At 42.7% G+C, this 16019-nt stretch overlaps 1 protein-coding gene across 1 annotated transcript; it reads right to left on the bottom strand.

Annotated features, from left to right (window-relative positions):
* Positions 1 to 453: 453 nt before the first annotated feature.
* LOC139449567 (pleiotropic regulator 1-like) lies at positions 454 to 15175 on the bottom strand. The gene is made up of 15 exons (XM_071231019.1): positions 15085 to 15175; positions 14570 to 14676; positions 14249 to 14379; positions 14017 to 14064; positions 13450 to 13534; positions 12571 to 12655; positions 11304 to 11396; positions 10595 to 10687; positions 10130 to 10279; positions 7911 to 8012; positions 7669 to 7761; positions 5962 to 6080; positions 4270 to 4409; positions 1966 to 2159; positions 454 to 1117 (listed from the first exon to the last, which is right to left on the bottom strand). Exons 1-15 carry the CDS (start codon positions 15091 to 15093, stop codon positions 1058 to 1060), a joined length of 1509 nt encoding a protein of 502 aa, XP_071087120.1. The 5' UTR covers positions 15094 to 15175; the 3' UTR covers positions 454 to 1057.
* Between the last annotated feature and the right edge of the window lie 844 nt (positions 15176 to 16019).

The following is a 16019-nucleotide window of genomic DNA, read 5'->3' as shown; positions in this document are numbered from 1 at the left end:
CCCAAGCTTCTATTACAGTATCCATCACTTGCAAAATTTAATCAACTAGTAGCAACAAAAATGTTAAGCTTATTACAAATGTTGCCATATATTTGAAAAGAAATATGCCCGTCATGGTAACCAGTGATGTCACAATGGTCTGCATAGCATTGTGATGTAATTTCATTGCAGCAATATCTACAGTGTAGATATCGCTTGATCTAATCCAAGCAATATCTCCTGTGGGAGCTAGTTTTGGATGATAAATGCTTATAATGAACTACGTTTATTACAAACTGAAATTAGTGGTCCCTTTAAGTTTGTTATAACGGTAGTTTACTGTATTAAAATTGAAATACATGTGTATTTGTAATAAATGACTTGCTGGAGTGTTTTTAATGTTGATGTCTATCTTATATACATAAATAAATGTGTACAAGAAAACTTGAGGCATTCTACAAATAAATCCTTTTATTCACTTGTTCTGAATCAACACCTTACTTCTGGAATCTGGGTGACACAGAGTTTATGCATCACTGTTAACATCAAATGTTGGCATTGAACTCTACAAATAGATTTATTTAAGAAATAACCTGTGAACAGTCTGGGAACTATTCAACTCATTCTGATTCCCATAACTTTTAGTAAATATTCAATTACCCATGTTTACATACATTTCAATACCAAAGTTGGAAAGTAATTCTTCAATCCTACCATGACATAATTCCTACAAACACCTCATTGTCTTTGCCAGGATCATGCTCTTCATATATACAAGAATAAGAATGAAAATGGTAATGTTTAAAACAAGCTGCACTCTCTCGGATGATATCAGAACTTCTTATTAATAGTAAGAATCATTGATTTATTTTTGAAACATCAGGTCATTCAGAATTCTCCTCAACAATGTTTGTTAAAACAAGATGCTTTTATGGTCAGTAGTGTCTCCCTGCTTCTCACATACACAACAATGGTGACAGTTGTCTTGGTGCCGTCACACAATGGAGCAGTGATGGACAGGCTGTCTGTGTACAGATGTAGGATGGTGGTTATATACACATGCTGATGGGGGGAGGGTTCAGTATCTCTTCTTCTTGAGAATATCCGGACGCCAGTTGATAGGATGGGACTCCTCTGTCTGAAACACAAGTAAAGCAAGTTGTTGAACAATGGTATCAGTTCCAAGGGAGTTCCGAGTTAGAATAGATCCCCAGGTACCTGGCAATTTAATTAATTGGGAGGTCAGGATCAGTGACTTGGTGGATTGTGTATCTTTGTACCCCACTCATGAATCATTGTCCATGATGTCAATCACTTGATTATCTGGTCCAGATTTGATTACTCACAGGCAGCCGTCATAAAGCTTGAATAGGAGGGTCAGCAAGGGGGCGGTATTGGAGGGGGAGAGGGGTGTGGAGGGGGAGGAAGAGGACTGACACAGATGCTACATGGAGGAGGGTGTGGAGGGGGAGGGGTAGGAAGAGGACTGACACAGATGCTATATGGAGGAGGGTGTGGAGGGGGAGGAAGAGGACTGACACAGATGCTACATGGAGGAGGGTGTGGAGGGGCAGGAAGAGGACTGACACAGATGCTACATGGAGGAGGGTGTGGAGGGGCAGGAAGAGGACTGACACAGATGCTACATGGAGGAGGGTGTGGAGGGGCAGGAAGAGGACTGACACAGATGCTACATGGAGGAGGGTGTGGAGGGGGAGGAAGAGGACTGACACAGATGCTACATGGAGGAGGGTGTGGTGGGGCAGGAAGAGGACTGACACAGATGCTACATGGAGGAGGGTGTGGAGGGGGAGGAAGAGGACTGACACAGATGCTACATGGAGGAGGGTGTGGGTGGGTGGGAAGAGGACTGATACAGATGCTACATGGAGGAGGGTGTGGAGGGGCAGGAAGAGGACTGACACAGATGCTACATGGAGGAGGGTGTGGAGGGGGAGGAAGAGGACTGATACAGATGCTACATACTGCTGAGTCATCCTCCTTGTAGATCTTGATGGTCTTGTCAGCCTCTGCAGTGATGAGCCGTGTTCCGCTGTTGTCAAACTGGACTGCAAATATGCCAGCCTCAGAGTCGATGGAGCCAGGTTGTACCGCAGCCTGAAGACGCTGGAAGTTGTAGCCAGTCCGCCAGTCCCAGAAGTGCATTGTACCATTGTCAGCTGAAACACACAGTACACTCATGTGGACAGGAGAAACGCATTTATACAAATAAATAAACTGAAAATAGAACCAAAAATTGGAGACTGAAAGAGGTGATAGGGCTAGTTGCCTCAAACAGTTATCTAAAGGTACAGAGTGCTAATTAATAGCGAATCAGAGTAGTCCACTTATATATAAACATATCCTGACACAACAGGTAATGACTGCCCGCCTGTCCATCCCCTCAAAGACTTTAGTGAACGCTTCCTTGGCTTGCTCACTTCAGTGCAGGACTCAGGTACAGATCTTTCTCCAGCTTGATTGAGACACGCCCAACCACGTTCTATCACTCACCAACTCACTGCGACTCTACCTCCAATGGTGGACCCAGAGTCGAACATCTGCGTAGAGGTCTCTTTGATCGACGTCGATCCAACTCATCGCCTCTTCGTGGATGCATCGAACGAGGGGTAGGGGGGCCATCTGAACCCAGAAGCTTTTCAGACGATTTGCCAGCATTACGGCCACCCACACATCAACTTGTTTGACACATGCTACACCTAGCATTTTCCAACGTTCATATCATCGATACCAAAACATCTGGCTTGGGATCACGACGCTCTCACAATCATATATATGTACACGTTTCCACCGCCAGCGCTCCTTCTGCAGAATCTGGCATCCACAGCTTCTTTGGTAGCACCTTACTGGCCCAGCCTGACTGGTTCCCCAATGTGCTCCGACTCACAGAAGAGTCCGACATAAAACTCAGTCTGCTCACAAATCCACACATTTGTCAACCTCACCTGTGTCTTGGGATCTACATGAGTGATTAATTTGCAAGACAAATTAATGGCCATGGGTTTCTCAATGGCAGTGGCTCTTGGTATTCATCAGACACACCGCCATCCTTCTTGGTTTGGTTCTGTGCCACCTCCTTGTTTCTCCCTACGAATCTTTAACTGTGCTGGACTTGGTACATCTTACTCAGAAAACTTCTTTTCTTGTCGTTGGCCACTGCGGCATGTGTCAGTGAACTGCACGCTCTGGACGTCATCCAGATCCGGTTTGGACGTGGTCCACAAGTAGATGTACATCTTGGTTTAATGTGGGATTTTGTCGCCAAAACCAATAACCAAAGAATATGTGGTCTTCCTGGTTGCACTCCACAATCCTCTAGTCTGACACCGCATTCGCCAATTTCTAACTCAGGAATATCTGTCTGTTGAGGACGTGGACAGGCACCATCAGCTGGGTCGTCTTGTCGTCACCCAGCAATTCATCGCACCTCCACGTCACCATTGACAAGAGGGGACCAAAGCGACTGCCATCAAGGACGCCCATAAAAGGACTCCTACATGTTTTCTCTTTTCTACAGAATGATTGCCCTAACTCCGAGGGTGCTACGTATCATGAGGGCAACCACAGTTCCTGATCTTTCGAGTACCAGCCTTGTATGTAATCAGGCACGGTGGATGTATAAAGTGAATAGTGAGGTTTCACACAACCATGGGTTGAACACACCAAGTGGCATTCATGTCAAGTCCATGCTCTGGACCGACCACCAAATCGGGAAAGGGGATTGCTCCAACCTGCCATCTTACTGTGTTATAAATGCATACTGTTGTGGAGGGATAAGTTCAAAAATAATTTCAACTGATTCAGGTTAATAAAATAACTCAACGAATATGTTTGTTTGTTGTTTAATACCACACTCAGCAATATTAGTGAGTGAGTGAGTGAGTATGGCTTTACGCCGCTTTTAACAATATTCCAGCAATATCATGGCGGGGGACACCAGAAATGGGCTTCACTCATTGTACCCATGTCGGGAATCAAACCCGGGTCTTCGGCGTGACGAGCGAACGCTTTAACCAATAGGCTACCCGACCGCCCCTCAGCAATATTAAAGCTGCATGCCAATGGTTTGTAAATAATCGAGTCTGGTCCAGACAATCCTGTGACTGACATCATGAGCTTCAATCCACACAAATGGGATATGATGATATGCAATCAACACAGTCACCAAGCCTGACTACCCCTTACAACAAGTATAGGTAGCTGGGGACCTTCAGTCTTGCTGTTTCTTAACATTAACTCATTCACACGTGTGTGGATATTATTACAAACCTGCTGAAACGAGGATGTTGTCCGAGTTGACTGCCAGACTGTTCACGATGGCATTGTGTCCGGACAGATTCTGTATGAAGTTACCGTCAGGGAACTTCCACTGCTTGATGTTGTCCGGGGATGCTGATGCGAAGGTGTACCTGCAGGCAGTTCAACACGTTCAAGGCATGTCCATTGTGACCTTCATCAAAACAAGTGCTCCATATATCATGCAAATCACCCATGGGGAGTGGTTGGCCATTATTGCCAAAACTGAACACATTCAGTTTCAAATAACTTAAACGTAACGGCATTAACCATGCTAACTACAGTGAGTGAGTGAGTGAGTGAGTGAGTGAGTGAGTGAGTGAGTGAGTGAGTATGGATTTACGCTGCTTTTAGCAATATTCCAGCAATATCACGGCAGGGGACACCAGAAATGAGCTTTACATGTTGTGCCCATGTGGGGAATCGAACCTGGGTCTTCAGCGTGATGAGCGAACGCTTTTACCACTGCCCCTATGCTAACAACAGATGTGTCCATCATATCCCTCCATGGCCCAGGTGTATAAACATAAATATAACTAACCTGCCGAGAGGAGGGCCTATTTCCTTACAATCCTTAACAGCAGTTATTTGGGTTTCACAGAAGCTGTATTTAGTGACTACTTGTCACAACCAGGGATGGGAAAATCAAGACAATTGCACTCGTGAAAAAATACATAAAGTACTAGTCCACGTTTATCAGAGCTAATCCATTTTATTTCTGACTAAAGGAATTTAAATTGGCCTCCAAAATAAGTGTCCTTGTTGGCATAATGGAATAAAGAATTATTTTGTTGAAAATTGGGATTTTTGTACAATTTCAACACCGTGGTGTACCACTGCATTCAATACAATAGTGTAACATGTAGCCTCACTCTCTGTTTGGTTCTGTTGTCAGTGGAATACAAGTCACTTTGACCAAGCCATCACGTAAGTTATAACTATAGTTACATGAAACAGGAACTTTTTCATTCCCAATTGCCACAAGTACTTCATCAACTATGCAGGATTCTTGAATCTGGAAAATGCCAGCATATGTTCACACTGATTGTTCCCTTTATCTCATGTATGAGCCATAGCATCTTGTATCGACACAAACACAAACTGCGATTAAATTCCAAAGATTCATTACAATCTTCAGAGATTTATCAAGGAGTCCAGACTGATTGGGGATAAAGTGTTATTTTGTGCAAAATTGGGATTTTTGTAAAGTTTCAATTTTAATTTCAGTGGCATTTTAACATTGTGGTGTAACACTGCATTCAAAATAATAGTGTAACATGTAGCCTCACTCTCTGTTTGGTTCTGTTGTCAGTGGAATACAAGTCACTTTGACCAAGCCATCACGTAAGTTATAACTATATTAATGAAACAGGAACTTTGTCATTCCCAATTGCAAATATTTACTGACAATTGCTGCAGACATGGTGTCAAATATCAGTCTCTAAGCAGGTCTAGAAAAATCCGTGGATTAGATTACATTACTGAAGCTGTCATATTAACTAATGCTGATAACATTTAGTAAGTAAACACCAATGTCACAAAATAGTTTGAAGGAAGATAGTATTGATGGGACAAGATGACAGGGTGTTTTAATGAACACCTAAACAGTTTACACTGCTGTTTGTATATGTCTCGGCTTGTGTGGGTGATATCAACACAACTCACTGTGTAGGATGCAGGGCCAGGCCCCTCACACTCTTCTTGTGGTTGGTGAGAGTGACCTTGGTGCGCCCGGCCGCTAAGTCCCACAGTCTCACCGTACAGTCATGGCTGCCTGTCACCACCTGGGACAACACACAGGAAATGTTACTTTGTTAGGCTAAAAGAAATAATAGTCTTGGTTCTAAGGCACCGCCTGCTTCATCATAAAGTCCGCCACACGTTCCATTTCCATTTAAATCTTTAAATATTCCGCATCTTGAACACATGACCCCAGCAGTGAAAAGCTACAATACTAAGAACAACATGATTTCACCGAAGCAAACAAGCTTGAACAACCAAAAACAACCACTGCCCACCCGCACTATATTTTCAAAAGCCATTGCCTGAGAACCAAGTTTTATTTTTTAAACCTTAAGCTAGCATTTTCATCATTAATATTAATATTACTATATAATTATCTCATGCATTTATAGACAGTCTCATTTACATCTTGGATATCTGCTCAGTATATTATTACCCCAGTCAATGGATCAGTATGTACTTGATTTTCATTCTCAGCTTCCTGGGGATCATACAACCCAAATTGCCCATGAGATGTTAAATCAACAGTCACCTTACCATCTAATCCTACCAGGTACATATTCGATAGTGGGTGAACACAGGCATATGTTGAACACAGGCACTTGCCTAAGGAGAAACAACATTGCTACATGTGCTTCAGTGCGGGGCAGGACCATAGCCCTTGAACCTGCAGGAGTCCAGCTTTATGAACACGATCACTTTCTATCTCCTCTCTGTGACCAATGTTGCTTAACTTCACCTGATCCTGGACCATGTGCAGTACACGGGACCATGTGCAGTACACGGGACCATGTGCAGTACATGGGACCATGTGCAGTACACAGGACCATGTGCAGTACATGGGACCATGTGCAGTACACAGCACCATGTGCAGTACACGGGACCATGTGCAGTACACGGGACCATGTGCAGTACATGGGACCATGTGCAGTACACGGGACCATGTGCAGTACATGGGACCATGTGCAGTACACGGGACCATGTGCAGTACACGGGACCATGTGCAGTACATGGGACCATGTGCAGTACACAGCACCATGTGCAGTACACAGGACCATGTGCAGTACACAGGACCATGTGCAGTACACAGGACCATGTGCAGTACACAGGACCATGTGCAGTACACGGCACCATGTGCAGTACACGGCACCATGTGCAGTACACGGCACCATGTGCAGTACACGGCACCATGTGCAGTAAACGGCACCATGTGCAGTACACAGCACCATGTGCCACCACAACACTGACTGTATTGATTGTGTTGTCATGGTTTTACGTTATTGTCATGTTTTGTCATGATATGGAAACTACCATGATTACTATACACAATACAATGATGATGATGATGACATTCATATAGTGCTATATTCCTCATCACAGAGGACATGCTCAAAGCGTATACATGAATAATCAGAAAGTCAGTAGCATTGAATCCAGTAAGTTTTCAATCCAGATTTAAAAGCAGAAATCGGTGGCACTTTTCAGGGTATACAACCAAGCTGCTTGTGTACCACTGCAGTAGTACTTAAACATAGTATCTCTAAAACTCTCGGCTATTCTAAAGAAGCCCTGACTCAACAGCTGCTTCACCTACAAATAGCCAAATTAGTGTTGTTTGTGCTGACTGACCTGGGGCTCTGCTGCCTGGCACTTGACGACGGCGACGGTGTTCTGGTGGCCCACCAAGGTGTGCACACAGGCCTTGGTCCGCATGTCCCACACCTGACAACACACACACATACACTCAGTGTTCATCTACAGGGGTAGTCCAAATTAAGAAATGTCATCTAATATTGTTACTGAAATATCGTTATCAAGTTTTGGCTAATTTCTTCAATACGTGTATCTACAATGTAACCATGGTAACCTACCCGGACAGTGCCGTCCCTGCCGCAGGAACACAGGATGTCGATGGTGGGGTGAATGTCCAGTGAGTGGACCGCACTCAGGTGACCATGATAGTGGCGGATAGCCTGGGAAATAAACAAACAGTTCCTCCAAATACAGTATCAGCTGAAGGAAATTACCTTCTGGGGCAAGTAAAGCGTCACCTGAAGCCACAGCAGCTACCACAATCAATACTCAACCGAATCCCCACCTTGTTTGTTTGTTTTTTCATTGTTTAACGCTGCACTCAGCAGTATGACAGCGGTCTGTAAATAATCTAGTCTGGACCAGACAATCCAGTGATAGACATCATGAACATCAATCCACACAATTGGAATACGATGACATGCATCTACCAAGTCAGTGAGCCTGACCACCCAATACTGTTGGTCACCTCTTACGACAAGCGTAGTCGCCATTCAAAGAATCCCCATCCAGTCATCCACCTTTCTGCATAAAAGTGAGTGAGTTAGTTAGGTTTAATACCATTTGAACAGTATTTCAGTCATATCACGGCGTGTCAGCTTGATGTGGGAGAAAAAAACTGAAGTTATGAAAGTCTCAGATGTTATCCACAAGCATGGACATGGTGCTGACAAACCTAGAAACATAATCAGGGCAAACCTGAATTTGTACCAAAGGTATTAGGTTTCAACTGCACCCAGAATGTGTGAGGTGCTGTAGACAACTAGGTCACCCATGCCACTACTGTATTAAGAAAAAAAAAGAACTATGGCTGCCTCACTATTCAAATGACGGCCTACTTGCCATAGGTGAGTCTAGGGCTGCCTCACTTCACATAATGGCCTACTTGCTATGGGTGAGTCTAGGGCTGCCTCACTTCACATAATGGCCTACTTGCTATGGGTGAGTCTAGGGCTGCCTCACTTCACATAATGGCCTACTTGACATGGGTGAGTCTGAGGCTGCCTCACTTCACATAAAGGCCTACTTGCTATGGGTGAGTCTAAGGCTGCCTCACTTCACATAAAGGCCTACTTGCTATGGGTGAGTCTGAGGCTGCCTCACTTCACATAAAGGCCTACTTGACATGGGTGAGTCTAAGGCTGCCTCACTTCACATAATGGCCTACTTGACATGGATGAGTCTAAGGCTGCCTCACTTCACATAATGGCCTACTTGCTATGGGTGAGTCTGAGGCTGCCTCACTTCACATAAAGGCCTACTTGCTATGGGTGAGTCTGAGGCTGCCTCACTTCACATAATGGCCTACTTGCTATGGGTGAGTCTAAGGCTGCCTCACTTCACATAATGGCCTACTTGCTATGGGGAGTCTAGGGCTGCCTCACTTCACATAAAGGCCTACTTGCTATGGGTGAGTCTAAGGCTGCCTCACTTCACATAAAGGCCTACTTGCTATGGGTGAGTCTGAGGCTGCCTCACTTCACATAAAGGCCTACTTGACATGGGTGAGTCTAAGGCTGCCTCACTTCACATAATGGCCTACTTGCTATGGGTGAGTCTAGGGCTGCCTCACTTCACATAATGGCCTACTTGCTATGGGTGAGTCTAGGGCTGCCTCACTTCACATAATGGCCTACTTGCTATGGGTGAGTCTTGGGCTGCCTCACTTCACATAATGGCCTACTTGACATGGGTGAGTCTAAGGCTGCCTCACTTCACATAATGGCCTACTTGACATGGGTGAGTCTAGGGCTGCCTCCCAGTTCTCATAATGACCTACTTGACATGGGTGAGTCTGAGGCTGCCTCACTTCACATAATGGCCTACTTGCTATGGGGAGTCTAGGGCTGCCTCACTTCACATAATGACCTACTTGACATGGGTGAGTCTAGGGCTGCCTCACTTCACATAATGGCCTACTTGCTATGGGTGAGTCTAGGGCTGCCTCACTTCACATAATGACCTACTTGACATGGGTGAGTCTAAGGCTGCCTCACTTCACATAATGGCCTACTTGACATGGGTGAGTCTAGGGCTGCCTCACTTCACATAATGGCCTACTTGACATGGGTGAGTCTAGGGCTGCTTTTCTTCACATAATGGCCTACTTGCTATGGGTGAGTCTAGGGCTGCCTCACTTCACATAATGGCCTACTAGACATGGGTGAGTCTAAGGCTGCCTCACTTCACATAATGGCCTACTTGCTATGGGTGAGTCTGAGGCTGCCTCACTTCACATAATGGCCTACTTGCTATGGGTGAGTCTAGGGCTGCTTACCTTGTTGTACTCCAGGTCCCAGCACTTGACCTGTTTATCTTCACCACAGGAGAAGAGGTATGGTTGTCGCGGACTGACCGCCACACCACGGACAGAGCTGATGTGACCGGTCAGAGACAGCTTCAGTGTCCCTGTTGCCAAATCCCAGATCTAAACACAACAATTGTTGATATGATGTTTTAGTTCAAGTCCAGTGACTTTTAAGAGGAGGATGAGTGGGTGAATGGAAGGGTGAATACCAATATGTCATGGCAACTGTAGTCCGCGATATCAAAGGGACGCAACTCTAATTAGGGGATTGCTATACCTTAGACGCCTGTGCTAACCACATCTCTAAATCAAATATGAACTGTTAACTTTTTGTCAATAAACTTGTATTGACAAACAAGAACAGTTTATGAAATTCACCTTAATTGATCTTGCTAGATCAAACTTAGTAAGGAGAACACAGAGTTATCTGCCCACCTTTATGACTCGGTCGCCAGCTCCGGTGACAAACCATTCATTCCCTGGCTCCACAGCAATACATCTGACCCACCCCAGGTGACCACTGATCACCTGAAACATCAACAATGATGAGTGACAACAACAACATTAATAAATCAAGCCGCTTCTTAAACTCCAAACTATGAAGCAAGGTAGTTACACAAATATCAGTCAGTAGCTGAAAGGCCACAGCAAAAAAAATGGACACTGAGGACACTGAGGACACTGTCAACTTTTCAAAACAAACAAAAAGTAAATTCATCTCACTATTAACACAAGCATGAAATACTCATATCCCTCGCCAATATGACATGTTCGGTTGTGTGCAAGGCAAGAAATGTTGTACAGTTTTCAAAATCTGCTCCGGAAATGAGCACTACAGCCATTTTCAGCCTTAGTCAGTCGTCCCTAAGGAAACTCAAAAAATAAATTTGTCAAAAATCCCAAACTGTCCAAAGGCACCAGTTCACCACAAGACCTATGTATGTGCCAAGTTTGGTTAAGATAATCTCATGTTTTTTTAGTTTTGCCCCGGAAACGAAACTTAACGGACAGACGGACAACACCCATTCCTGTACCCCCCTTTCACTTCATGGCAGGGGATAATAATGTAAAATACGAAAAATTATGTGTCTAAAACCACATATTTGATTGACTTAATTCAAAGCTATACGATAACCCTCCATACCCTGTAGAGTTTCCAAGGGGGATGCCATTGTGGTTTAGGCATTGTGGGAGCTTTCCTTGGCACCAGCATTTGTTGCTGTCCTACGCTGATGTTCTGAAACAAAGAATCACAAACATGTAGCTCTTGTAGAAAAAAGGAGCTTTTTCAAGGGTGAAAACAATTTTATTTCTTAAAGCAACACTCGGCCATCTTTGAGCCATAAGTAGCCTGTAAGGAAGCATGTCAGGACCAGACAATCTTGTGATTGATGCATTGAGAAACGATCCACACAGACAGGGCACGATGGCATGCTATCAACCAAGTCACAGAGTCTGAGTCCTTATGCATGTTATGGACACCTCTTACGACCAGCACTGAGTCATTGAACACTTGGAGAAAAGAGGAGGTGCCTCCAGAGGAGGAGAAAATAAACAGACTTTGACATGTTTGCAATTGTGGCAATAACAGCTCTGTAGAAAAAAATTGAGTATGAATACGTATGATGAGTGAGTGAATGAGGTTTTATGCTGACATAACTGACAGATTGACCTGTTCTAACCAATCATATATTAAATTAAATGGTAAGCATAAACCAGTCAGAACTCATAACTTTGTGTAAGAAACTTGCTGCCTGTTTAATGTCAACTGAACTTGAAAACATTCCCATAGCATCTCCCACAATTTCCATCTTCCCGAGGCAAGGGCGTTATCTGACAGTAAAAGTCCAGTTTCCACCCTTGCCGAACTAGGCAGGCCATCAGTGGCTATTGTGAGTTATGTCCCTTCTATATGTCCCTACTATTGACCAATCAGATTCCATCTCTCATATCGCTTGCATGTACAGCACTCATGACTGAAGCATTGGGCCTGGTGCATGCAGCAAATGAAGATAGGTGTGTAGGTGTGATCAAGGTGTTACTGTTATTGTTGAGTGTGTGTGTTTTTGAGTGAGTTGGGTTTAAGGGAACTTTGAACTGTGTCCCAGCCACATCGTGGTGTCAGCTTGACGCGGGATGTTAACCACCTCAGTGCAAGTCACTAGCTTGAGGCATGTTGCCGGCTAACCAAGTATCAGAGTCAGGGAGAAACTGGGATTCAAACCCTGGATGATAGGAATCTGACATACATAAGGGACACAACTCTGTACAACAAAATGTGCCTCCATGACAGTTTAGAGAGTGTGATGTTTATGTAAGCATGGTGTTAGTGTTTTGTGTTGTGAGTTGTGATTGCTTTGTAGATATGAGCATAGTGGGTGAAAATCGTTACACTGGGAAATAAGACCTACTCTTGTAGTGGGATCCATTCTCTCTGAGAGACCAGCATTTTGCCGAATTTCATGAACACTTGCACCTGATGAAACACCTGTTTGTCTGAAAATATAAAGTTCTTGAGTCAGATGGTTAACAAAAAACTACAAGTTCATGGCGACACAAGCTGAATCAAAGGCGATGCCGTGCATGGAATTGATACGCCAGGAGCCAACCAAGTTTTTGTTTGTTTGTTTTTTAACACTGACACATAAATATTCTAGCTACATGACGGACGTCTGTAAATAATCAAGTCTGGACCCGACAATCCAGTGATTGACATCATGAGCATCGATCCACGCAATTGGGATACAATGACATGCATCAACCAAGTCAGCGCACCTCACCACCCGATCCCCTTAGTCGCCTCTTACGACTAACCAAGTACTGGGATGGTATCTGGTACCTTGACAATACAGTAGTTTTACCATCAATATTTTCTTCATTGACAAAGACTAGAAGATTAAAACAAGCGTAATGAAGAAAATATTCTCAAAAATCATGTCAAAATAATCATGATAATGACAATCCTGTATACTGAATTGTGTTTGGAGGAGTGAGTGAGTGAGTGAGGTTTTACGCCGCTTTTAGCAATATTCCAGCAATATCATGGTGGGGGACACCAGAAATGGGCTTCACACATGTATCCATGTCGGGAATCGAACCCGGGTCTTCGGCGTGACGAGCAAACGCTTTAACCACTAAGCTACCCGACCGCCCCATGTTTGAAGGAACCATGATAATCACTGGGGTAATTCTGACTATCACAATGTCACTTGTCATCAAAGCAGGGTGCAGAAGGCTTGAATTACAGATTGTTTAATAGCAGCATGCATGGCTAGATACGTTCTTCTTACCTTGACTGTTCGTATAGCATGACCTCCCTGCTGCCAGCACCACTGGGATCCATGTGTTGTGCCGTCCCGTCCGTCAACTGAACACCTGCAATATCACCCAGCCTTAACAATTTGTTTTGTCATTACCGACTACTCCAGAGGACCAATGAAAACCTTATTTCAGTTTGGGGAGTGAGTGAGTATGAAATTTTTTTTGTTAAAGGGACAATAAAACTCCTATTTTCTGACAGACATTTTTTATAACCATGTACAAACACTTTTAACATTTAAAAATGACTAAATATGTTTTGTTTAAGTTTCTAGTCATTCCCTTTGACATGTTTGATAATATAATAGAGCTCATCAACAATATTAACAGTGTTGAATTTTCATAAATCACCATGATCACTACCTTGCTATTGAGATGTATCAAATCATGACAACATGTATAGTTCAAAACCAATCAAAGACTAAACATCAACAGCTGGGACCCACAACAGCTGCATCCCTCTGTGGAACTAAGCATCATTACTGACTCACAAGTGTTGGGGTATCTCACAAAAAACAATTAGTGGATAAATCACAAACCTGGTCCATTTGGGTAAGGATGAGTTCCAAGTACTCCTGTCTCTGAATCTGAAATGACATAAGGAAATAGGATTATGTTTTAAACATGTTAAAACAACTTTTGAAATTGGGTTCAAAATAAATCATGCTAAATCAAAGGTAGTAATTGATTACACATCTTCATCATGTCCATAATTATCTTGATCATATGGATGAGAAAGGTCAAATTCAAAGTTTGACAAACATCACTCACCATGGTAGTTACTTTCTCCATATGGTCGAATGACATCTCTGGAAATCATCGCCTTTCTTCCTCCTTCCTTTGGTAAGTCTTTCACCTGACCATAATCTGCTCGCAGTTTACAAAGTTTCCAATTTTTCTCACTAAAAAACAAAATCCACAAATTAGTACATTATTATCCTGATAATATGATGATCATTGAACCATGTAAACAGTCAGAGGTACTATCATGGTCAATACTTGACCAAAAGACAGGCAAACAAAAATAAGCATATCAAATTGCAACTGATTATGGGTAATCCTGTTTGAATTTGTAACTTTAGAGAACTATACCTGTTTTCATCTTTACCAGGTGCTGTCCCTTGTTCTGACAGAAACATGTCATGTGTTCTCTTCAGTGATCTGAACACCAATGTGTGGACCGAGTGCTTCTGGACCTCCTACAACAAAAACAAAAAACATGAAGTCGGGAAGATGGCATCTCTGATCAGAAGATTAAATGGATTAAATTTAAAACCAAAGCTTTTGTAAACAATGCATTGCTCCTGTTTTCTCAACTTGATTCAACACATACTGTATATACAAAGAGATTTCCAAGTGTCATGAGTTTTAAATCTTGATAGGGGACACGACAACATGCAAATACCGTGTACACAATTACGAAATACTTACTATCTTATACCTCGGAACGTAGATTCTAAAATCGCTTCTACGTCTTGAGGGAGTGTGAGCGAAAACTGGTGGTGTTCAACAAATCTATTCATACAGCCATATATCTCACTATCTGCTTGATATCATGTATCCATTTAGTGGAATTACTCCTCCAACACGTATACATCGATTCTTACCTCGGTCATCTTGAAATGTATTGAAAATGCAGCGATTCAAAGAAGCCGGTCAAATCGTCGTTTTCCTCACGTTTTGTTTAGTCCACCATTCGTTTGAAGACTTCCGGTTACGAAGTGCTATTAAAATGCGGAAAATACGTTTTTCTAAGAGACCTATTAATACTTTGGTAATTTGACTGCAAGCATTAATGTGCACAATAAAACATTGTCATGCATAATTAGAACTTTCTTATTTATGGGGAACGCATTAGTCACAGAAAAAAACCCAATAATAATGACATACAAAGGGAATGCTGAGAAACTATGAAGAAATACGGAGTGTTTCTCCATCATGCCGAATATTACAATATACGATTATAAATTGACAATTATGAAAAGTTATATGAAAATAATATTATGTTTGTATCGAATATTTTGGAAATGTAGTTAAGGTATGAAACTTTTATTAATTACTTTTTTATTGTTTGTAATGCCATCTCATGGCTACTTCTTGCCCTTTGGGAAGTTAGTGTTTTAAAACGCTTTCCACGACTATGACATTGGAAATAAATTTATTAAATCATTCATAAATTTTGTATACATTATTTCCTTTAATAAATCCTCGAAATGTTATGTGAGTCCGAGTTCACGAACCAACAATGCCCACAGCTGTAGGTTAGTTTGATATTAATTGATATTTGTTACGGGGATTGATTATTAATTTTGTTCGCTATATTGAACAGAGCTAAAGTTAAGCTTCAAATAATGGGTTTCCAAGCATAAAGTTCATGATATCTCATTGCGATGCCGATTCATATAGAATAACGAAAACATACAACTCGTATAATTTCACATTTGTCTTCACTGAAAGTTAACCGAGTCATAATAGTCATCTAAACTTTCTATATTCTTTATCTACGAGAGACCATATTCAACTCAACCTGCGCCTCCTTCGT

This window comes from Haliotis cracherodii, unplaced genomic scaffold (genome assembly GCF_022045235.1).
Source record: "Haliotis cracherodii isolate W230 unplaced genomic scaffold, xgHalCrac1.p SCAF_8, whole genome shotgun sequence".
Lineage (NCBI taxonomy): Eukaryota > Metazoa > Mollusca > Gastropoda > Lepetellida > Haliotidae > Haliotis > Haliotis cracherodii.
The sequence above is the reverse complement of the archived record's forward strand: the minus strand, read 5'-3'. Positions and strand labels throughout refer to the sequence as shown.